The 25,858-nt window shown below is 39.9% G+C and overlaps 1 protein-coding gene and 1 long non-coding RNA gene across 3 annotated transcripts in view; one reads left to right on the top strand and one right to left on the bottom strand.

The window, feature by feature from the left end:
• The window catches only part of GAK (cyclin G associated kinase), a 74,464-nt gene extending 65,139 nt beyond the window's left edge, over positions 1–9,325 (bottom strand). For both annotated transcript variants that reach the window (XM_075205352.1, XM_075205354.1), the window contains exons 1-2: positions 9,079–9,325; positions 2,102–2,163 (exon numbers count right to left, since the gene is read on the bottom strand). In XM_075205352.1, the coding sequence (XP_075061453.1) occupies positions 2,102–2,163; positions 9,079–9,220 (204 nt within the window). In that variant the 5' untranslated portion in view covers positions 9,221–9,325. The remainder of the gene's footprint in view (positions 1–2,101; positions 2,164–9,078) is intronic.
• A 99-nt stretch (positions 9,326–9,424) lies between these two features.
• On the top strand, positions 9,425–20,342 carry LOC142150177 (uncharacterized). The gene is made up of 3 exons (XR_012691061.1): positions 9,425–9,588; positions 18,384–18,571; positions 20,187–20,342. It is a non-coding gene; the product is annotated as an uncharacterized LOC142150177 (long non-coding RNA).
• Positions 20,343–25,858: the final 5,516 nt, after the last annotated feature.

Here is a 25,858-nt window from a genome sequence, read left to right as displayed (position 1 = left end):
CAAAATAAAAATGCTGTTGTTTTGACAGTTAAAATATATTTTTTACCCAAATACAGCAAGATTTACTCCCTAGGTAGTGTACTTTATCTTAAATAAAATTATCTTTACTAGTATTGATCATTTTCATTTTATTTATGTTTTCAGAAAAACATATTAGCATAAATTACATAAATTAAATAGCACACAGATAAATAAATAGATATAAAGATAAATATGGCTCTATTATCACAATAGGGCGTGGGTTCAATGAAGAATTATACTTACCTACCCACTTCTGCCAATTCCTGTCAGTGGTGGACCTATGAGGGGGTGGAGCTTAATGACATCATCATTCCGGCATGTGATGGCATTAAGGCCTGCCTCCTCGCCCACTGCCTACAGAAATATAACGAAGAGCATGGGGATGGGGAAGGGCACTAAAAGTGTCATGTCATCCCCTCCTAGAACCTAGAAACTCAGGTTCACCCTCGTTTGAAAGAGGGGCGTCTCCCCTTTCAAATGAGGTGTGTGTTCCTAGTTATTATCTAGTGATCATGTGTGATCCCTAGACAATACCCCTCTACACTACTAAAATAATTAAGAAGAGTCCAGGGTTGGGGGAGGTCAACACAGATGTTTCCAATCTTTATTTAAAAAATAAAATAAAATCAGTGGTACTACCCTTAGTAGTTATTGTCTGGTGATCATATGTGATCACCAACAATAACACAATACACTTTGCAATGCTGAGATCTTCCCCATCTTGGCAACTACAGACTCAATGGTACAGTTGTGTAAAAGAGGGGAGTTCCCTCTTTGAAATGCGGTGCCCTTTTGTAGTTATTGTCTGGTTATTACCAGATCATAACACCCTAAAATATAGAAAGTGTTAAGAAATCCTGAGAAGTGTGGTTATTTTCTGCATTTTATTCACCAAGGAAAATAGCACTAAAAAGCATTATCATTTTCAAGTGTAGACTAAAAAAAAAGAAAAAGATAAACAAAAACAAAAAAAACTATGTGTAGAATCCTGCTCTTTGACATTTTGGAGAGGTGGATTGATGTGATGGTGGCGTTTTGAAAATAAATATACACATTTCATTTTAGTTCACTTTCTTGCAATGTTTGGATTTTTTTACTTGTGACAGGAGGTGTAAGCAAACTATTGGTATTTTCTGAAAAGTCAAAGTCTTCTGAATATAGGTATACATTTTGTTCGTACTGCACAAACAAATTACTGATATTGAGGTTGGAATGTGACCAGCCCAAACAGTGGCAAAATCGGCTCAGCATCGAAAGGATCAAGTCTAATATAACAGCACCCCTGCTGGCCATATTACTCGACCTGACCAAGACTAGGTACACAATGGAGGCTTTTCGTCCAATAATTGGGCAAATCAGTCGACATACGACTGTTTGGTCGAAAGTCAGGTTAGTGTGTATAGTGACACGATGGTCAAAAGTTGTTCCAAAGTGTCGATTGTCAGCTCCTTTGGTTGGTTGTACTGTTTAATGTTTTCCCAAACAATCACCGACCAATCATGTAGTGTGTATGCACTTAATCTCACGATCTCCATAGAGTTTACAGAGTCTGGCTCTTTTAAGCCAATGCTAGCAATGAATGTACCGGTGAATAAATGTAGTGTGCTATAGAAGGAATAATTAATTTGTTCGTTCTGAGACAGAATGTTTCGTCACAGAAACTAAGGAAATTCGTTAGGATATGTGGATAGCTATAGTAGGGCGGTTTTAATCGGTGTAACAAGAATGAATGAATGAATATTGTGCTCTCTTTCTCTGAAGACTAGAGGACCAGATGAAGAGCACAGATCTGAAGGTAAATTGTGTCCTTGTGTATGCATGAATCACCCGAGAGATCGGACCTTTAGTCGTAGATACAATCGTTTGAGATAATACGTCGGTTGGAAAATTCTTCAGTGTGTACCTAGCCCAAGAAACACATTTTGAACCATGTAGCATATAATGAAACCTCTACACAATCTTTAAAATAGTTTTCAGTATAAGTAATGTTTACGCTATTTAAAAGCAGCACAAAGTAAAATTGTACACATATAACACAGGACGTAAATGTATGCACAGATATAAAAAGTGGATACATTACCTTCAGTGCATAGTCTTTCCCAGTGCCTGTATCTTGAGCTTCATAGACAAAAGCAAATCCCCCTGAGCAAAAACAAACAAAAACAATCAAACGAAATAAATAAAAAGCACAAGCAAGTCTAATATTCTTATTTTACAGTACGGGGACTTATTATCACATATAATACACAGGTTTCAAATATAAACAAAACAAGTTTCTTTTAGGAGGTCCACCCCTAATGTATTTTATCTTCAAATGAATTATGTGACATCACTAGTTTGCAAATATAAGTTAGAAGTTACAGAAGCAACAATACTACTAGGATATAATTTACATATACTCATGTCTCTTGTTTGATATATTTTATTACACACAAAGAAGTTTACAGTAGGATTAACAGCACAATTATCTTCATATAACTCCAGGCTTGACATTTTTGTCCAAAACCCAGGACTCAGCTGAATTAGGAGCCAGGTATCCTCACCTGAGCAGTGAATAGTATGAGGTCCCAAAAAGGGATGTGCTGGTATTAAATAGTGGCGGTCTAAAAAGGAATGTGGCAATTATTAAAAAATGAGTGTTGCAAGGTTATCAGTTATTACAATATGTCCAATCTGTTAGCCTGTAGGGAAAATTCCACATTTAGTTGCCGCTTCACACTTTCTCCAGTCAGCATTTCCCCTCATTCTGGAGCTGCTTTGTTATTAGCCCATTTGCTGAATGATCATCAAAGTCCTCCTCCTACTTTAAAATGCTGCCAGGGATCCAGTATTCAGAGGAGTAAACTAAACATTAACCAGCCAATAAGCAGTCAACTGCACAGGCGCTGCCCACCTTATAGTGGGAAAGGTGGTGCAAGAGAGATAAGGGCTAAGATCCGAGTTGCTAGATACAGTTCCTTGGTCTCCATGATGACATCGATTTGTCAAATACTTAATAACACTGCATATATAGACATTAAAACCAGTTATGCTGCAATGCAATGTTTCTAATAGGTAGGTTACCAATTCCAGGCATATTGTGATTACAAGTGAAATAAATCCTACAAAAAAGTAACAAATTATTTTAAAACTTCATCTACAAGACATCTGTTTGTGCACGTGAAAGTAATAGACGAGTACTATATCCTGACATACATCAAATCTACAATGTTGGCCACTCTCGACTGTGGGCGAACAAAAATGCAAACTTCTAAAGTGGGTGATATACTGTGAGCAAAGAAATATTAAATTACACAACTTTTCTGATTCCATTGTATACACACACCTTTTAATAAACAGACAATCTAGGGATGCAAAAAAACATCTTGCTGTGGTAACATACATCTTTCCTGAAGCATAGAGCACTATATACTCAATCAGTTCCCACAGAATTCCTTTTTATTTCACTGAGCCTCTATCCTTCTGAACATTGCAGGCAATGTCAAAATCGAAGCAAAATAAAACTGTGTGTACAGATCTATTCACTAACATTATTTTGTGGACTATCAACATTAAAATATATTTAACATGCTAAAAATCTATTAAAATTAATGCTGGTGAGTAAGACCTAAAAGATCAGTTCTGACATAGAAGATACGCAAGACATATCAGTCCACACTCCTAGTTAATATATTTCTATTTGGGTTTCACGGTGATGTAAAACACACAAAGCAACATTAATAAATCATTTTCTTTTTAGTTTAGAAGGGTTTAAACTCTTTCAATTGGGTATGCTTGTTTTTTCTTCCAGTTTTGCGTGCTTTGCGCTGGAGTGATACTAGGAATGTAAAACAATGGCATGGTTTAAGTATAACTCAACTGTGCTGCTTGCTCTAAGATTTTTCATCTGAAAACTCAAGCAAAATTACCTCCAGCTTACCAGGTCATGTAAAGGGCCACATATTACGATTCATTTCAAGAATTAAATAACATCCTGAAAGCAACCTTTGAACCCAATCACTAAAAATACTAGTAATGACACTAAATCACTAATGCTAAAATTCCACAACATGCCATTCAGACCTCCAACTTGTTCCAATATTTCCCCACCCCCCCCCCCAACTTGCCTCAAAATGCCGCCACATGCCCTCAGACCCACAAAAGCCCTCAGATTCTACATTGACTCCAACACACACACACACCTCAATATATGCCACTCACACCTGCACATATGCACCCCATGTGCGACACACACCTTCTTCCATGTACCCACTCACTGACTAATCTAGTATAAAAATACTTATCTTCAAAGCCAGAGCCCAAAGAGTAAGGAGGGAGAGCATGTAGTGCAGAATACACTGCACTCTCTCCTCCTCCAATTGGTTGTGCTGCATGACCTCCCTGCAGTGTGGAGAGGAAGTCACATGATGTGGAGGACTGCTTCTCACTTCAATCTTATTTTCTGCTTTATAACTAATACCACTTTCATACTGCCGCCCCGGCAATATCCCGGGTTGTTAACCCGGGATATTGCCGGGGCACAGGGCAGTATAGATAAGAAGATTCCCGGGTCGGGCGGGTTCATACTGCACCTGCCCGACCCGGGTTTTACAAAAAAAAAAAGTGTAAAAAAATGATTTTAATTAATAAGAAATACATAACAAATGTTTACTTACCTTATTTTCAGCCAGCGGTGTCTCCGGTGCGTTGCCGGCTGTCAGGGGGACCTCTGGGTACTAAAATGACATCATTTCTAGTCCATTAGAAATGACGTCATTTAGTACCCAGAGGTCCCCCTGACAGCCGGCAACGCACCGGAGACACCGCTGGCTGATAATAAGGTAAGTAAACATGTGTTATGTATTTTTTTATTAATTAAAATCATTTTTTTTTACATTGACATTTTTTTTTTTTACAGTATAAATGGTGAGTCCCGGGAATTACCCCTCGCAAAATCCCGGGTCTAAGTCCCGGGATTTTGGGGTTGGACTATTCATACTGCACCAAGACCCATGTTTTTCAGCGTGCCCCTGCAAAAACCCGGGTTTTTGGTGCAGTATGAATGGGGTGTTAGTGGAGTTATAATTGTGAGGAGAGCAACTTTCTGGCAAAGAGCAGACTTCCTGTCAGTGATCCCACTACAGGACAGCATCCTTTAGTCTACTGAAGAAAATGACCGATAGAGAATAACTGATTGTGCATTGTTTTTATATTTCCTATTTAGCCACTTTAAAATATCTCAAATTATGTCAAGGTATATCAATATTTACATAAATATTTGTAAATGTGGTATTTTTTTTTATACATATATAGGAAAACTTCCATTTTATGTCTAGTGGTGCTTTAAAGGTTTATTCATAAAGGTATTTGTGCATCTGTGATTCTCTATTACTTAACAAAGGTTAGATAATACACATAATGTTCTTCAAAAAATATACAGTATTTGGGACATTTATGGTGCACAAGGAGTTTACTTTAATTTTTCTAAAATGACAATTACAATCTAATTGGTTTCTATAGGTTACAACACCTTTTTCCCATACACCGGATTTCATAGATACCTCCCAATATTTACTTAAGTTTAGCTTTTTAAGTTACGGTAGTATATGTGGATAGCACTTATCTGCATATATTAACACCAGCTGATATTCTGTCACACCTTATATGGCCAAACTTTTGGAAAATCCCTTACAAGTCCTCCTGCCTCTGTATTGTTCTTTGGTTAAACAAACAAAAAAATTATCTTTCCAAATCTTTAAGCTGCATTACCACCCACTTAAAAGATTTTACTAACGCACCATTAACCATAGCATGATAATTTTTTCTTGGGGATATACAATACAGGACTGACAAATCAATTTAATTCACCACTTTTAAATGGAGCCAGCAGGAGTGTGGTGGTGAGGAACTTCAACAATTGAAGCCCCCAAAACCCCCAATTATCGACAGGGGCTGTATTAGGAATGCAGGAGCTCTGCAAAAAAACAATATGTGTAAACAGCTCCAGGGGCTCCATACATGGAAAGCACATTATCAAGATACTAGTTGAAAGCCCATCAAAATGACAGAAAAAAAAATAAGAGTAACATCATGTTGGACCCTTTTTTTTGGGAACTATTAAATTCTGCGCATCATGTAGCATGACAAAATTCACAAATACCGTTCATAGGACCAGATATGAGGATTAGTATTTGTTTCATAAAAGTTTCTGACATTAAGAGTGGTTTGGCAGCTTGTTCGCTAACTTTGTAGGCATTGATGTGATATTACCTCTGTCCTGTTTGCTCTTCGATTGTTTTCACTGTGACGAACAATTTGCTGAGGAGTCATATTTGCATGGCGATGACGATCGCTTTCATTTTGGTCATCAGTCATAGTTTATCGTTGGGCTTTATCCTGCTCCACCTTTAGTCTTTTTGCTGCTTCTTGCTGTGCAGTTACCCCCCAGCAGACATTTGCCTTTTAGGTGGCATCGCAGTTACACTTTGTTGCTTAAATTAATTAGTCTATTCATATTAATTTAACACTAAGTGCAAATAAAACAAATGGACCCAAAATCAAGTCAATTTGGAATAGCAAAGGTCGTTATCAATGGTAACTGCCAGACTAACAAAATAAGCCCAAGAAATGAGGACAATATAGTCAGTAGGAATAGTCCAGTACACAAAAAAAGTAATTTGCAACTTTCCATTTTACCAAATTTGTTTGTGAGTTTTGTGTGTGTATTCATAAAGGTGAGGAGCAGCGTGTGTATGTATGTATGTATGTATGTATTATATATTATCCCATACTTGTATTGCTTATGGTTGAGATAGGTATATATATATATATATCTCAACCATAAGCAATACAAGTATGGGATAATATATAATCTAGAATGCTTGCTACTTGCGGTTGCCTGTATAAGGTTTTTTCCATACTATAAAACCATGCCTAAATCCTACTATAATAAAATGTAAAAAATGTGGCCTTTCTTTTGCCATATTGCCCCCAACATTAAATTGCTTAGCAGCCCACCTCACAGCGAGTTCATAAGCCAGCACTCGGCTATCTTATGTACATGTATTACAGAAACTTCCAGGAAAGTAGAAGACCAGATAAGAGATCACACATTTGTATATAATATTCATACTATCTTCTTAGCTAATTCATCAAGCGCATTCAATAACACAAACCAGCTTAAAACACTTTGCGCTTGACACCAACACTATTCACTTGAAGATGATTTACTGCAGTGTCCTCAACACTCTGAGACACATTAATAAAATGCATATTTTTGCAGTGAATGTAAGCTGTGAGCTACACCAAGATCGACAACACAGTTGCAAAATTCTTACAATATTGAAAATGTTGGTTCTTACTATGACTGTGAAATGTTATTATATGAAACAAACTATGTATTTGATCTAAACCAAACTTTATTCTAGAGCAGCCAAACAGATTTATCTATATATTCTACAAGATAGAACTTCACCATAAAACAACATGCAACTTGTGAAATATTAAGATGTGCTCCGGCCTGTTCAAATTAAGTCAATATTTACTCTGTGCAAGAACAGTATTTTTTATCAGCTTTATGAATTAAGAGGAGTAACACCAAACAGTGAAAAGAATAATGGACCACTATGCTTCATACTCACTGGTGTCTAAAATGTGTCTAACAGATTAATTAGTTCTTAAGCAAACAATTAAGCTTAATGTTTGTTTTTTCTTTCTTCAGATACAGTTCCATCAAGATGCTATGAGCACATACTTTTAATGCCAATACTTAAAGTGATCAACAAATCTTTCAAACTGCATAACAATCTCTATTAAACTAGTCACCATAGCTACAAGATATACCTATATACATTTACATTATGATTAAACAGAAGAGGCAAGTTTGAGTACTGATGTACCTTGCACAAGAGAATACAATAAAGTATTAAGACGGAAATGTATTGTACAGATGGTTAATATTGAAATTTAGGAGCATTTATTTTTAGGAAACTTTTTCAAAATATAGAATCTAAAAAGTAGCGATATTTGTGAACTATAAATTTCACACCTCTTCTCCCAACCATTCTTATTTGCCAATTTATACCCTCCCAATCTCCTCAAAGCCACCTAAAAATGCTGTCCTTACAAAGAAGGGAACAACAATAACTTAACACGTTATTCCCATTCACTGCAACATTTACTTCCACCCTGCCAGACCTAAATACATTGACTATACCTATAAGAAATGAACAGAGTAGAAATACTGCATGGGCTCATGTGAAAACCTTGCAGGACTTTGACATATGCCTGTTATATCAGTGATCACCGCCTCCAGGAACACAGCGCATAAAGAAGTACAGGACACAATGTAGGACTTTTATCAAATGAGTCGCTGTGTGCTATGCAGGGCCAGAACTAGGGCGCAACGTTGAAGGGGGGGGGCATTTTATGAATATTTTAGGTTCATTTGGTTAAAATTAAGGGCTAGCGGGGGCAGCATTTTTGTTTTTTGCCACAGGTATTAAAATGTTAAATTACGACTCTAGTGCTATGTACGCAACATTTGTTTTGACAAATTTTTCATAATGAATGACATTCATGACAGATTTTGCATTTCTTTGTATCTGTCATAAGGAATGAGGGAAAATTGTGCATTAGGCAAAACAGTAACAGAGACTGATACTTGCTGCAATGTATTACATAGCTGTCCACCTCACTGTGCCTGCTGTATTATGATTTGTTTCATAGTTTAGTTTGATCATGAATCAGTCACACCTGTCATTAAATAGGCAACACCCTTAATCAATGTCAATATTGTCAAAATTCAAGTTGTAGATTAACACAAATTATTCTAAACATTTTTAGAAATATGTTGGACTGCAGTTTAAGGGTTTAAATGATGACACGTTTAATCTTAGACCGTAGACAGATGTCCAGCAATATGTATACAAGTCTATATTATATGAGGGGAGGGGACTGGGCAGTGCAGGTGGGCCCAGCACCAGCAGGTGCATTAGTAATACGTGATGTAACTACCTCCCACCTACACCTCTCACTCTGCCCAGTATCAGGTGCACAGATGATAACCCACATACTCACCCTCAGCAATCACCCGTTTCACTCTCAGCTTTATTGCCCCGAGCTCTACTGTCTGCCCTACGAAGTCATGTTGATCCCTGCCGGCGGCCCCGAGGGAGCCAGGCCCGGCTAAGAAATCCAGAGCGGACTGCAAAAGGGACATGTCCGGGTCAGGGGCGACAGACACACAGGACTGGGCGGCCCCCTAGACTCTCACCCCGGCGGAGAGGCAGATGTCAGCGCCCGGCTCTCACTCTGCTGCGACCAGTTTCCGGCCTCTGTCCTGCTTCCGCGTGGGTGACGTCACCCGCCGCTGACGTCTATCTACCCCCCAACACACTCACTCTCCGTACAGCCTGGAGCCTTGTGTGGCGATTACGTGTACAGTATGGGCTGCGTGAGATAGCACCTGTAAGGGAGGAGGGAGGACAGTGCGAGATGCAACTCTACTGCGAAGAAAACGTTCTCGTGAAAGGAAATTACGTGTCTTTCTCCTCTTCCCTGCAAGAAGAGGAGAGGGTGCAAACATTGGTAAATAAGACAGAAAGAGGTCTGAAATGAATAGTTCCAAAATGTCCCTATTTTCCTGCTTCTAGAATTTGAAGATATCCCTAGAAGGAAATAGTCCTCTTTTCAATAGTCTGTGCTGGTTATTGAAAGCAGTTCTCATCATATATTTATATTCATATTCCCTGAGCCTTGCAAATGATATTTTATTAAATAGTAGTATGAGGTCTGTAAAATACTGTATATTGAAGCTTAATAATTATTACATTTTAGATAATCTAGTGATTCAAAGGCATCTTGGAACATGCTTTGCAAGAAAGTCATAGGCCGGTTTCTCGCTGCATCAAACCCACCATGTCCTCTTCAAAAAATATAGAAATTGGCGCTGGTCCAGTAGTCAATGTTTTTTGGGATTGTCATGTCTGATCTATAAATACTTGTATTTGTGTTTACCATCAGAGCTGCTGGTTAACTGCACACCCAGGAGCTTTGTCAGCCTAACATTGTCATGCTATTGTATTCTAAGGGTAACAAATATACAGTTTAGCTCTGAGGTTGCAGGGATAGGGTGGGCATTAAAATGAAAATTCATGAGAGAAAGGTCATGGTTAAACACACACACAACAAATACACCTGAGGCTGTGAGGGGGATGCTAGGTGGTAGCAGTTCCTGGACTTCAATAAAGCTGTGATCTTTTCTGTAGAAGTTCATTTGGTGAGTGGTTTATTTAGTTAGGAAGTATGGTTTTAAGCACCTTTCAGTCCTTTTACATCGGTTTCTTCTATACATGGCAGCTAGCTCGTAACGATCATTGCAATAATCACATTTATTTTTCACGTGTGTGTTAATTTTTTAGTCCTGATAAGCATCCTTTTTCATAAAATTTTTCACCTCGCCATCTTTAACCCTGGGATTGCTGAAACTATTATTGTATATAGACCGGTACAGAAATTTTAAATCTCCACACTTCCCATGGTCAATAAACTAACCCTTAGGGGGAATTCTTAGTGCATTTAATGGGATATTCATTTTAAGATGTTCTAATCAAATTCAGACAGTTCCACTTACTCTTTAAGTAGGTGTTCTCTTTCTTGTTATTTTAGTACTCTTTCATCCACTGCTTGCTTCTACTCTGGCATCAAAAACATATTGTCGTTCTTGGTAGGAATTTCAGACAAATTATTTCTTGCGGTTTCATTTGTTTTTCTCCTGTTCCCGTAGAGTTCTTCCAAATACCTCATTGGCACTAGTGAAAATCCTTCATGATGTGCTTCCTCACTACTCGGTATACTGAGGTGTTCTGTAAGCCGGAAGCTGAAATTTTGTCTCATCGTTCTTATCAAGGAGGCTGAATCTATTCACCATCTACTCCTGATAATAAGGCCATGTGTCAGGGCCCTGCCTGCACACATGATTCCCCTTTCAGCTGGGGCTTATAGGCCCCACCAGCTGCTGCAACTCTGTAGGTACACTATGGGTAGCAGGACACGTGTCTAGTTTGTCTAACTGCTCACTGGCACCTGCTATCATCGTAACAGGGACTCTTAAATAGTCTCATTATAGCGCTGTATCTTGATTAAACTCTGCCAGCCCTGACCTTTGTTCTGAACCATTGATCCTTAGCGCGTGCTATTGATATCTATATTTTGCATGCCGATTTTGGATCCTGATACTTGTTTTGATACCTAACTGGTATATTATTCAGCTTCTTTTAGTCTCCTGTCTACTAGCAATTTTAATCTGTTCCCTAACCCTTTAATATTTGACTTTGTTTCTTCCTCCTCTAACTTGTCTATACTCTTACCCTTTGTAACATGTCCAGCACTGCAAAAGGCCACAGGGACAGAGGTAAACGTATATCACGTTCAAAGGAGAGACCTTAGTGGCTGGAAGCCATACTGGACAGGTAGGAAGTGTGAAGTTTAAACCTGTACAGGTAATCGGGCTGAGCAGATATTAAGACTGGAGTCATAGGAAACAGGACTAGCGTATCACTGATGTAGCAGATATTTTTGATACAGGTAATGGAACTATAGCAACAGAAAATACAGACAATGCTGACACAAAGGATACAGTGGTAAAATGATTGGAGATATAGGACTGGTGTGGCACTTGTATAATAAGAGGCTGCACAGGGGCAGTGCTAAAAAAGTTGCCTTGCACATTAATAATAGATGGTGTCAGAAGCAGAATGATTCCTAGCTAATGGCAAGCGGACCAATACAGGAAACGGATAAAGCCAGGGGGATCAAGTGAGAGCAAAAAAAAAGGCAAGATCAAGGGTTCCAGAAATCAACAAACACTGGATCAAGCTACAGTTTAGATTTCTAGAAAATCAGTAAATGCAGCAGCAGGTTCAGAAACTGCAGCACAAGCAACAACAGGATGTGTAGAGGGTGCAAAGTTCTGCAGAACACAGAAGCAAACAATGGGAAACCAAGCAGGAGCCAGAGATAGGAGCATTCTAACAGGTAGGGAGACCAGGCACTTAGGGAAGGTAGGAAGAGTTTGAATGAAGGTAAGTTAAAAGCCACGCATGCGCAGTACCATCGGCAAGATGGCTGTTTCCAGAAAGGAGGTCGGCTGCAGGAGAGGACAGGAGCGCCGGACCCTGACTGCGGGGTGTCACGAAATGTAGCAGAAATGGCCGCTAAATATACTGTTACTGCTAAGGCAGCTTGGCTTGGTGCAAGAGACACCTGTAGGGTGTCTAGGCAGCATACAGCCCCCTGTAGGAGCTTCACCCGATTGGAATCTTGCTGCTCCACCCTCTGGTGTAAGTGGAGCAGAAGGTCTCGGGCTGAGGGTTTGTCCTGTCCACTCATTATGCTCAGTATACTGTCACAGAATTTAGCAGGAATGTCCGCTAACCGGTATTAGCGCAACTGAACATGGAGGTGTGAAGTCTAACGTACAGGGACCCCCCGCAAGGGCGTTTGAGCTTAGTTGCAGAGGGCACGCAGGTCGCGGTTCTCCAAGACAGTCACCGGTGTAATGACAGTAGTAGACAGGCAAAGTGAGACGGTCCAGGTCAGAGCCAGCTGAGCAGAGTGGTACACAGGGAGGATCCATAGAATAGCCAGGTCAAGCCAATAATCGAACCAGCCGGGCATCAAGGTACCAAATAGTAACAGGAGAGTAGTAGAGAACAAGTCGAGTCAGAACCAAAGTATGCAGGGACAAAGATAACAGGAGACGCTGGAGCAGGCAGTGAGTCAATACTGATACCCTAATGATGCCAGAGGATTCTATATGATGGATATTATGTGAAAACTCTGCCCAAGGTAGAAAATCACTCGAGGATAGGTGATCGGGGCAGTAACTATGGAGGAACGGCTCCAAATCCTGGTTGACACACTCAGTTTGACCATTGGTCTGGGGATGGTAGTCTGAGGAGTATTTTAGCTTGATTCCAAGATTATTGCAAAAGGACCTCCAGAATCTTAAAATAAATTGTACACACCTGTTGGAGATTATCTCCAGGGGACAACCATGGATATGAAAAATGTTTTTGATGAATGGATAGTTTGGCAGCGAATTGCTGAAGAAGTATGCCCAATTGCGAGAAACGATCGACCACCACCCAAACAGTATTGAAGCCATGGCTATTGGGAAGGTCAGTAATGAAGTCCATGCTGATGCTTGCCAAAGGATAGTCTGAAACAGGGAGCGGAAGAAGACCAGTTGGGGGGTGCCTAGTCTTGTGACAAGCACATACTCCGCAGGCTGCAACATATTTGCAGACATCAGAACTCGAAGAAGGCCACCAATAGCTGCGGGATAAAAGGGCTATGGTCTTCTTAACCCTAGCATGGCCAGCAAATCTGGAATCATGGGCCCAAGCTAACAGTCTTGGATGAAGATGGGACTCCACAAAAGAGCGTTCAACAGGAGGTGTCTTAACTGAAGATTTAGTCAAAGCCAGAATCTTCAGTGGACTGATGATCGGTCTGAAATTCAGAGGGCAGGAATCCAAAGGATAAATAGACCTGGACAGGGCATCAGCCCTGGAGTTTTTAGGCCAGGCACAGTAAGTCAAAATCAGCTAGAATCTTTTTTTTTTTTTTTTATACAAAGTGACCAGTGTGCCTGTCGAGGGTGAAGGCATTGGGCAGACTCCAAGTGACGCTCTTATGATCCGTGGATACAGTAATAGGATGGAGAGCGCCCTGAAGAAGGTATCACCATTCTTCTGAGGCAATCTTGATGGCTAGAAGTTCCTTGCCTCTGATACTACAGTTAGCTTCAACGGGTAAAAAGTTCCTATAGAGAAAGCCACATGGGGAAAAACTGCCAACGGATTTCTTCTGAGAGTGAACTGCTCCCACACCCACAGAGGAAACATCTACCTCGGAAAAAAATGGTTGAAGCTGGTCTGGTTGTCTCAAGACGGGAGCTGTGGCAAAAGTCTTTAGAACTTTGAAGGCCCGAACTGCCTCATGAGGCCAGTTCCTGACTTGTCCACCTTTACGGGTAAGTGATGTGATGGGCGCAATGAGGGAAGAGAATTTTTTAATGAACTGGCGGTAGTAATTGCAGAAGCCCATAAGACGCTGAGTATCTTTAAGACCAGAGGGTTGAGGCCAATTCAGGATGGATTCCACCTTTTTGGGATCCATTTGAAGTCCCATGCCGGAAATTAGATGCCGGAAGAAGGAAACCTGATGCTGTTCAAAAAAAGCCATTTTTACAACTTGCAATACAGGTGATTGATACGAAGACGAGACAAAACTTCTTTGACATGCTCTCGTTGGGAGGTAAGGTTCAGAGAAAGACCAGAATATCATCAAGGTAGACTACCGACTGATACAAGAGATCTCTGAATATTTCATTGATAAATTCTTGCAAAAACGCAGGGGCATTACAAAGCCCAAAGTGCATCACGAGGTACTCATAGTGCCCATCTCTAGTATTCAAGGCGGTTTTCCACTCGTCCCGCAAATTCAAATAAGGTTATAGGCCCCTCTAAGATCCAATTTGGTGAAAATCTGGGATCCACTAATCCAATCAAATATTTCTGATATGAGGGGAAGTGGATAGTGTTTTTTTTACCGTAATGGCCTAAAACCTATGGTAGTCGATACAGGGTCTATGGGTACCGTCCTTGTTTTTGACAAAAAACCTGAACCTGCGGGCGAGGAGGACATGCAGATAAAAGCACGTTTAAGAGACGTAGTCAGACATGGCTTGTGTCTTGGGGAGAGATTGGGGAAAAACCCTGCCCCTAGGGATGCTCTTGTTGGGTATAAGGTCGATGGGGCAATCCCTGGGATGGGATGGAGGAAGGGACTCAGCTGCAACTTTGTTGAAAACATCTGAAAATTCACTGTAGGCCTCAAGAAGGACTGGCTGGGGAGTGGAAGATAGACAGGAGATCCAGGTCCTGGGAGGGTGTACAACAGTCAAACAATGTTGTTTACAGGAGGATCCCCAAGCTATAACTTGGCCACGAGACCAATCAAACTGCGGATTGTGGGCTTTAAGCCAGGAAAGGCCAGAATAAAATGGTCGACAGACTGTTAGCAGTCGCGGCTGCCGCGGGCACTGCCACGACTGTGTCCTCTTACGGACGTCCCGGCTGTCGCTATGACGACCGGGACGTCATTTACGGTTTCGGCATCCCGGTTGCCTGGGCAACAACTGGGACGCTCTAGGCTCCCTGTCGCTGCGCCCAGCCAGCTGGTTAACAGTCGGGCGTATGCGCACAGGGCTTGTAAGATGTAGCCAATCCTGTCTAAATGGATGTACTTGGAGGCACTTGTTATTAGTTAAGTATTATGCAGCTGAGCACTGCAGTTCTATTGGTCCACTACACTTCTCTCATTAGGCTGAACCTGGGGAAACTTTGAGGGCGTGTCCTGATTGGTTGCTAGGACTATTTATGGCAGTGAGGACTGAGCCTCACTGCCGGTTATAGCTTCCTGTTCCAGTACTGCTGCCTGCTCCTATCTTTGGTGTTGAAACCTGTGATTGATTACCCGTGTATGACCTTTGCCTGTTCCTGCATTCTGTGCTTGTGACCTTGACCCTTCTGTATGAACCCGACATACCCTCTAGTGCCCTGTCCAGTCCGCTGATCCCTGGCCTGCCGCTACTACTTGTGCAACCTCCTATACCTGTGCGCTGCCGTGTAAGCATAAACTCATACTACTCTGAGCATAAGACCTGGGGACATCTGAGTACCTGTGAGAATAACCAGTCTCTACGGGAAAGGCGGCTGCTAAAGGTGAAGACCTCTTCTACCTGTTCTATGAGTTTATGCCGCACTGGTGGCCATAACACAGACTGAAGAAGAATTAGGAAACTTATTCTCTCAGAGTGAAGCGCTCCTACCGACAGCCATAAGGGACTGGTAATGCCATTGATGGAATCGTTGGTGATACGATTACCATCTATCGAGTTCAGAGGCTGTGGCAATGGAAGGATGGAGAGACGGAGCTTGGAAGCCAACTCGGCGGAAATGAAGTTCCCTGTGAATCCAGAGTCCACGAAAGCTGTCAACTGCTGGGGGTCATCTGGAGAGAAGAGAGTAATAGGCATAAGAATTTCAGAATCTCTCAAAGAGTAGGGAGTGAGGGACTTGGATCCTAGTATGACTCCCTTAACATCGACTATGATGGGGTGTTTGCCGGCCTCTTGGAACAAGAGAAGAGGAGATGACCCTAGTCTCCACAGTAAAGGCAAAGGCGGTTCTTGATGCGTCTGTCCCGCTCCTCCTAGGAAAGATTAGAGCGACCTATTTGCATGGGTTCCTCAGGTGGAGTTGCTGTAGACTGGAACCGAGGTGCAAAGCGAGGGAAGGAACACTGGGTCTGTTCTCGAGTACGTTCCCTGTGGCAGATGTCCACCTTAATATAAAGCGAGATTAAATCAAGACTTGACGGAACCTCACGGGAGGCCAGGTCATCCTTAATGCAGTTGTTTAAACCCTGTCAAAAGTTGCCTACAAGGGCGTCATTGTGCCAGCGAAGTTCTGAGGCCAGAGTCCAAAACTGCACGGCATATTGCCCAGCAGTAAGTGAACCTTGACAGAGAACTAATGAGCCTGAGGCAGCAGAGGAAACACGACTGGGCTCATCAAAGACCGTACAAAAATTCTTAATGAAGGTGTTACAATCCTGGAGCATGGGATTATCCCTTTCCCAGTGGGGATATGCCCAGGCCAAGGCTTGACCAGAAAGCAGGGAAATAATATCTACTTTCGGAGGCGAAATTTTCCGAAGCAAGCTCAAACTGAATAGCGCACTGGTTCAGGAACCTACAACATATCTTGGGATCGCCATCGTATTTTTCCGGCGAGAGAATATGTAGGCCTCTGGAATTAAAGATGCTAGCAGTAGAGGTAGTGGCTAAGGTAGCTTGGCTTGCTGGAAGAGACCCCTGTAGGGGGTCTAGGTGGGATACAACCCCCTATAGGCACTGTAGGAGCTGCGCTTGATTGGAATCTTGCTGATCCACCCTCTGGGATAAGTGGAGCAGAAGATCTTGGGCTGAGGGTTTGTCCTGTCCACTCATTATGGCCAGAGTATACTGTCACGGAATTAAGCTGGAATGGCCGCTAATCATTATTAGTGCAACAAAACAGGGAGGCGCGGAGTCTAATGAACCCCCGTTGTTCACCAGGGACCCCCGCAAGGGAATTTGGGCTTAGCTGCAGAGGGTACGCAGGTTGCGGTTCTCCAAGACAGTCACCGGTGTAGCGAAAGTAGTAGACAGGCAAAGTGAGACGGTCCAGGTCAGAGCTAGCCGAGCAGAGCGATAAACAGAGAGGTTCCAGACAGTAGTCAGGTCAAGCCAATGATCAAACCAGCCGGACAACAAGGTACCAAATCAACACAGGAATAGTAGAGAACAAGCCGAATCAGAACCAAAGTATACAGGGACAAAGGTAACAGCAGACGCTGGAGCAGGCAGTGAATCAATACTTTGGCACCCGAATGGCGCTAGAGGATTCTATATAAACAATAAAGTGTACCCAGTTGAGCGGGGAAAGCGTTCCGTTGCTTAGCAACGTGACATGAATCTGCAGAGCATGCACAGGAATCAAGGCAGCATCCCATTGCTAGGCAACGGGACGTGGCTGTCAGGAGGAGACTGGTGCCCCTCTCCTGAACCTAGTGTCGGTGTGGAGACGGCACCTGACACGGGGATAGCGGGTGCCTAACAATCTGGCACTCAAGATGTTAGCAGCAGATCTTTTCAGTTTTTTAAATTGTGAGATGGGGTCTTCACGCATTGTCCTGCTAAAATAGGTCACTGCCATCAGGGAATACCATTACCATGAAGGGGTGTACTTGGTCTGCAACAATATTTAGGTAGGTGGTTCGTGTCAAAGTAACATCCACATGACTGCCAGGACCCAAGGTTTCCTAGCAGAACATTGCCCAGAACATTGCATTGCCTCCGTCGGCTTGCCTTCTTCCAATAGCGCATCCTGCTGGCTGCCAACTATACAGTATATATATATATATATATATATATATATATATGAAACAAAAATCCCAGAACAATTCCTTGAGTAGTTGCAGTTAATGGCCTTACTGACAAAACTTTGTATCTATTTATCTATGGATTTCATTGTACCCCCTTCCACATATATTATGTAGTGATATATCTTCAACATGAGTCACTTTATACCACTGAACTATCCATCTTCTGCCAAAATTTTAGTTTTCCTTTAAATATGACATATATGTAAATATTATTGAATATCTGTCAATATCGTTTCTGACAAAGGAATTCTATTTATTTCAAAGTTTTGGAAATATTTCTGTTAGATCTTAGGTATTTTATTGATTTGTTTTCTTCTTTTAATCAGCAGAGTGATAGAGCAAATGTAGCAATTTGTTATGGTCTGGAGACTGAATAGAAGTGCAGTGGCAAGAGGGAAGGCAGGCCACACTTGGAAAATATAATAAGAATGGTCAACGGCAGTTGGGTTTGGTACACAGTCCATCAATAAGGCAAAAGGGTTTTGGCAAAGGCGCATTTAAAGGACAATCCGAGGTATGTACATAGTCAAACAATAAGGCAAGGGTTCAGGCAGAGGTAGAAGCACACTAATCTGGCAAAGAGACAGGAAAAGGCAAGGCTTTTATAGAAGTCAGAAGTTGGAGCTTGTGCATGCTCGTATATCAGTAGAATAGTTCAACTGAGCTAGAACACAAAGTGAATACAGGGAGCTGTATAGCGTCCAGAATAGATCATCAGCAGAGGAACAGTCTACAGAAGCAGACAGAAGCTCCCGTTTCAAATCCTGACACAATTATTTGTTGGAACAATATTTAATATGTGATATGTCAGATCATCTTTGCTCATAATTTTCCAAACTTATCTATGGGAACTTCTCAATTTTATGTGTTTACTAGCAGAATACCCGGCGTTGCCCGGGATTTAAAGAATGTTTATTTACAAAAATCAATCAAAATATTAAACATACATGTAAATATCATGTTAAAATTGGACCAGTAGAAGGTGAAAAGGTCAAACTGTATTTGAACTGTATATGATGGAACGAACCGATAAACAATTACTTCAAAACAGCTTAATAAACTATATTTCTCGTTTCTTCATTTGGGGCAAATACATACAAATTTCTTGGTGATCCAACTCTTGAGCACACAATGTAAAACTGTCCATGAGAAAAGCAAGGTGATTCCAAGTTGACTCCAGCTACATGTAAAGATTGTCTTTGGGCCTTATTGATAGACATGGCAAAAGCTAAACGAACTGGAAATTGTAGACGCTTAAATTGAAATGGCATATCAGATGGAATGAGGTATGCATGGAATGAAAGTATTGTCACCTTTTGCACAGCCTGTCCAAATAGTTGCTTCAATGACATGAGAATGGAGCTTTTGGACTACTAATCTTGTACCGTTACAAAATCTTGGAGGATTTAAATTTCTGAGAAGCATAATGGGTGATTCAATCTTCAGTACCAGGTTATGCGGTGGCATTCCGGGAGGTTCTAAAGAGTTTAAAAATTCAGTAAGATAGTACACAGCCTAATTTTCTTCAACAACGGTATCTATTGATTTGTATAATATGGCTTCTCCAGGCAACTCTTCTTGAATCTTTAAGTTGATGTTGTTTACACAATTATTTTTTGGTGCAAGAATCGCATGTTCGCAAAGCCACTTATGCTCTGTAAAATGTTGTTGAATATTTGGAAATACTTTTGCCTTGAGTTCTTCAACAGACACAACTGTGTTACAAAGTGTTTCTTTGAGTTTGAAGAGACCAGTTACTGGATGAAGCGGCATTAAACCATTCCCAATATTTAACAAATGATCAGCAAACTGACCGTCCATTGTGTTGCCATGCAGAGAAACTCTCATATTTGTGGTTAGTCGCAAAGTGCGAACATGCCTCCAAAGATGTGATGATTTAAGGCATGCATTAATTTCATCCGCCATTGTTCCTTTTGGAATGACCGGCAATGTTTGTCGAAAATATGCAGCCAATACAGCAGTGACTCCACCCATTAGTAAATCATTGCCTCTTAAAAATTGAAGTGTTTGATGGAGGGCCTGTAAAGCATTTTTGTGTGACATGGTGCATTCATCCCATACAATGACTTGACATTCCTGCAGAATCTGAGCTTTTTCTGTTCATTTAGTGATATTGCAGACGGGAGTTTCACTTCGGGTCAGATTAAGCGGTAACTTGAAAGCTGAATGTGCTGTTCTTCCACCAGGGAGCAAAGTTGCAGCAATTCCAGAAGAGGCCACAGCAATAGCTATGTTGGAATGTACTCAAATTTTAGCAAGTAACAACTTGAGAAACGTCTTACCTGTTCCTCCGGGTGCATCCAGAAAAAATATAGTTCCCCTTTTTTTTGGAACTTATTCCAAGACATTGTTCCAGACATTCCAGAGTTATGGTAGTTTTCGATGATTTTTAGGTGTTACCCCCCTGGCCACCCCCACCCCGTAATGAATTTCAATTGTACATTTTTTTAGTTGCCTCCGTCATGTTTTAATACACTCGTATGCAAAATTTCATGATCTTTGCTTGAAAAATGTGGATTTGTATAGAAAGACAGACAGTAGGACAATTTTTCTCTTTTATATATTAGATTTCAGTCAACACATATCCCTTTCCTTTAAATTACCACATCCCTTAGCTGTTATAGAGGCTGAATCTGCAATTTCTTCATGATTACATCATGCCATTTCTAGACATAAATACTTTGTACATAAATAATGCTGCAAAACTCCAAATTTCAAAATATCAACCAGGTATAAAAAAAACCTCTGTTTACCATAAACTAGATTGTGTCCTAAATTTATTGGACTTAAATTACTTAGATTAAGATAACTTGTTATTAGCCCAGTATAATTTCAGATATATCTACTGTCATCATTACTCCCATTCATATCAAATCATTTTCTCATATCTGTGGAGCCATTAGCCTAACCTGGATAAAAGACAATGTTTAATGGAAAACAGCCTTCAATACGCAGGATGTGCACTACCTTGTGATGGCTTTTGGGATGTTTTGCTCAAGCAATTTTTGAAAACTTTGTTTATAACATTTTAATATGATCTTCTAATTTATTCTCTCACAGACCAAGATGAGACATACATTTTTATGTTATAATAATTTATATTACTAGATATAATTTAGTTTATCTTGTACAAAGATGAGCTTGTAAAGTTGGAATATAGGTGAGAGCAAATGACTTATTACCGTATAAACAGTAATAAAGTGCAACTGCGATGTTCTCAGGAACATCATGCCCAATTTAATCTGCCCCCACATTATTATCTACTCCTGGAGTGCAAGACATCTATGTGCAATCACTTATGATGAATTGCTGCTAATGTGATAATTTTGCCTATTTTTATATATAACATTGTCAGATGTACTTACAGAGATTTATTATTTTTTTAATGCTTCAGATTCATTATTAAATATATTGTTTGGAATCAGCGCTCTCCTAATATTTTCTTCTTACTTGTGATAGAAAATTACTAATAAAACACAAATTTTTACACACTCATTATACTAAAGTGAGAGGACTGGTTGAATTTTGAAATATGGGAGTAAAAACCCTACTCCGCCCTAAACAGCTTGTGTGGTTCATGTTATAGATAGTTTAGTAGAGGAAGCTGGTTGTGATATTTTTACAGGAAAACATAATTGTGACTTTTTTTCTTTTTTTTACTGTTGCTGAACTTCAGTATGGCTAACAAAACTGTTAAGCAGCAGTAACTCACTGCTTTTTTGGATCGAACGTTTAACATGGTTGAACTAAACTGTAAATGACCAGCAGTTCTATAATCTTTTGGACACCTGGCTGGTTTCAATCTGTGTGGATGTAGCCTTACTTGCCCTTCTATGTAACTGTTGGTGTTTTTGATCAGGTGACATGAACCTTTATTTTCCTTAGTGAAAACAGATGAGCTAGTAAAACCAGAGCAAAAACGTAGGTAACTTTATTCCAGCAAAATATAGAAAAAAGATCTAGGACATTAACTACAACACAATATATATATAGCAGAATATAAAATAAAAAGCCACTCCATACATTAATAACATTTAAGAAATTGTTGACATTTAACAAAAAAAGGAGCCTGACTTTCCATTTGTGGATATTTGCAAAATTCTGGTCACTATGTAATGCCACACATATATTGTGAAAAGATTGCTCTAATATATACACAATTATACATAAAAGTAAGGCCATCAAAAATGCATCACATTTACCCTTGTGTCATCTGCGAAGTATTGAAGTAAGCATCAAACTTATGTGCCACAGTAACATAGGTAATGTATGTACAAAGCTATAGGCATAGCAATAGCAAGCTGCAGTGTCATAAACACTTTATATAATTGATATAACTAGCCAATTAGCCATTACAGTCACCTAATGGAACAGTCAGGTTTATGAATAAACAGTGAAGGCATTTTTTAAATGGATTCATTTCTACATATTACCACCTGCCTGGCAATCAGTCAGCCCTCTTATAGTCCCATGTATTGTATACATAAAGACACTGTGCTTGCAAGTTCTATTAACTCTTTAGTTCCTGTTCAACAACCCCTTATATGATGTATGAATGTTGCCTGTACTGTTCATAGGGGCCAATTCAATTTGGCCGCGTTATTCTAGGAATAACGTGGCCTGAGCACTCTTACCGTTAGTACGGTAAAAGTGCATAGTATTACTGTTAGTATGGTAATTTTAACCCTGATTTTTTTCTTGCACCACTCGGCGCTGCAAATAAAAATCTGGGTTAAATTTACTGTACTATAGGTAATAGTGCTAACATTGCGTTACTCCTAGACTAACGTGGACGAATTGAATCTGCCCCATAGTGTTCATCAGTGCTGAAAACTTGCGGCTCTGTACATAGCTCCGCCCAACTCCTCCAAGCAGTCTTTGTGCTGGATGATCTCACTAAAGCTACTGTCCGAAGGCAAGTATGGAGGAAAGAGCAGAAATGCTCTGCTCTTCCCTTCTTTTTGCCTAAATACACATACACCATGGTATTTACACTGCCTACTATAATCAGGCACATAGAACATGTAAGAATGTAGTTTAATACAGGCATATAGAGTTCCATGACACACTAGTCTTAAACAGTTGAGAGCTTTAGGTTTGCTCACAGCCAATTTTCTGACAGATCAGGATTTGGTTGCTTTGGCAAGTACATGCAAGTGGCCAAGTTCAGGACATAGAGCTCCATGGAGATAATACATTTGCCATTATTTGAGCTGCATGATTGAGCAACTTTATTTTTGGGTGACTAAGTGTTATTAGCTTTGTTATATTATGTACCTGATACATAAACTGTTGAATGATTATGTGCAGTGAACAGTGCCAGAAATAGATATTTGTGTCATCTTTTCTGCATTTTAACAGTATTGCTCTCTAAGACCACTAAATTCCAGCAATGTATTGACAAGTGGAAAGAGTCACAGATAAAATCAGGAAAGCTGTGTGAAATAGTTTGAATTTACAGTAAAGCTGGGTACATACTACAGAATTTTCCATCAACTTTTTATGCCAATCGATTTTACATCCGATCGATGGTCCCATCGCTCGGTCCATGGATTGCATACACACTAGCCTTGTTTTAGACGATAAAGGGAAGAGCGGACTTCCAGTCAGCGACTTTTTACAGCCATGTTGTTGTGAGCAATGATTTTAATTTCGTACACACTGAAGCAACATCGGTTGGAAACTTATACACACTACACAACTTAAACGAGATTGGAACGAAAATATTGAACGGTACAACCAACCAAATGAGGAGACAATCGTCCATTTGGGCAGACTTTCGACCATCGTGTCACTACACACACTGACCCGACTTTTGAATGAGCGGTCGTATGTCGGCTGGTTGAGCCGATATTTGGACAAAAACCCTGTAGTCCGTACCCAGCTTAAGAGAATTAGACTGATTCTGCCACACCCACAATAATGCCAAATTAGCCAAACATTGATGCATGTCAGAAAATGATCAAACCAAAGCAAACAGTTCATTTTAGAACATGTTTTATAAATCCAGTTAACAGATGACTGCTGTCAGACCTGTGGAGACACCTGCACTCACAAGGCTCAAGAGTATCTGACTATTTAGCACATGTAATCAAGGTAGGTATGTATCATGTTGCTGGGTACTCAGAATCAAGTCAATTTGGCAATTTTTCATCAGAATCTCCTCTAATAGAAGCATAAAGATTATGCAACATAGGCTCCATTATTAATCCATTGTTCAAGCCTTTCACTCAATATTAATGGATGATTTTAAACACTATACTTTCTTGGAGAGCTGGTCACTAAAAAAAATAAAATTAGATCTATACCACAATAGAGACATGAACAAAATGTAAAATGTAAGCTGCATAGGATGAGGGAGATCAGATAACAATGTATAAAACAAACTTATATCAAATGATATTTGAGGGTAAATTTATCAAGCTGCGGGTTTGAAAAAGTAGAATTGTTGCCTATAGCAACCAATCAGATTCGAATTACTTATTTAGTACCTTTGACAAGATAACAGCTAGAATCTGATTGGTTGCTATAGGAAACATCTCCATTTTTTTCAAACCCGCAGCTTGATAAATTTACACCTTAGAATGAAAGTGGCTGGTTTGCGTCAATAACTGAAGAAGGGGTTATCACTTATAACTCAGTTGATTTACAACTTCTTGAAATGCCTGTAAGGAAGAAAAAAAAAGAATCAAAATGAAATGCTGGTGAGGGAAGAGAGAAATGTTCTGAAAATTAAAATATGCTGATAAATCAAGACAAATATATGCATAACGAGGTTTCACTTACACAAAAGCTTGTAAACAAATACGACATAGCTATAAAAAGCATCTTCTCTTTATCATCAAATCGCCAGCAGTAAATCACATGCCCTATGAAAGAATAAGCAGTGTGTCACATGATCAGTTCATAGTGAAGTAGGTCTATATTTATCAAAGTTTCACTGAAGCTAAAATTATTTTTACATAAAAAGCACTGCTAATAACATACATAAATACATAGAGACATTTCATGAGCGTGAATGTTTCTTTTCAGTAAGTCTAATGAAGGATAATGTAGGGAACATTTATGACCTTGCAAGATTGGGAGTGTGTGTCAGGGTTGTTGTTAGCAAGAGCTTCTGCCATTACTATGGAGCAGAACACCTGGAAGCTGCCTCCAGCCCCCATACCTTTGTTGGACAGTAGAGTTTGAGACGGATGGTGTAAATACAAATTATATAAGATATTAGATAATAGTTTAGTCTAGAAGTACACAGGCCCGGAAGTTACAAAAATAGGTTCTCTGTAGTAAGCATTTGTGGTTGTGCCAGTAACTCACAATTTGCCTATGTGATTTAAATATACACACACACACACACACACACATATGTATATTAATACATATATACACACACACTACATACATATATATATACATACATATATATACACACACATGAGAAAAAGAACCGGCATCAGGAACATAATGACATGACAGTTGTTATCTGAAGTTTGATAATATCCTGCTTTCAATATAAAAGGGCTTCAAGATCTCAAAGCAATAGGTGTAACACAGCCTGGAGTTGTTAGAACTTATATATTTCCATCTACCTATTTATATACAAACATATATATTAATGTATCATTTGTAGTAAACATATAGATCGATCTTTTATGCCAGATGTTTTATAGCACAATGGTTTCATCTCCCCCAAAGAATACCTTTTTCTTTTTGTAAACATCCTCCAGATTCATCTCCAATAAAAAATAACCCTTCATCAAAACTGATCTGATCATATTTT

The sequence above is a fragment of the Mixophyes fleayi genome, chromosome 1 (assembly GCF_038048845.1).
Source record: "Mixophyes fleayi isolate aMixFle1 chromosome 1, aMixFle1.hap1, whole genome shotgun sequence".
NCBI lineage: Eukaryota > Metazoa > Chordata > Amphibia > Anura > Limnodynastidae > Mixophyes > Mixophyes fleayi.
The sequence above is the reverse complement of the archived record's forward strand: the minus strand, read 5'-3'. Positions and strand labels throughout refer to the sequence as shown.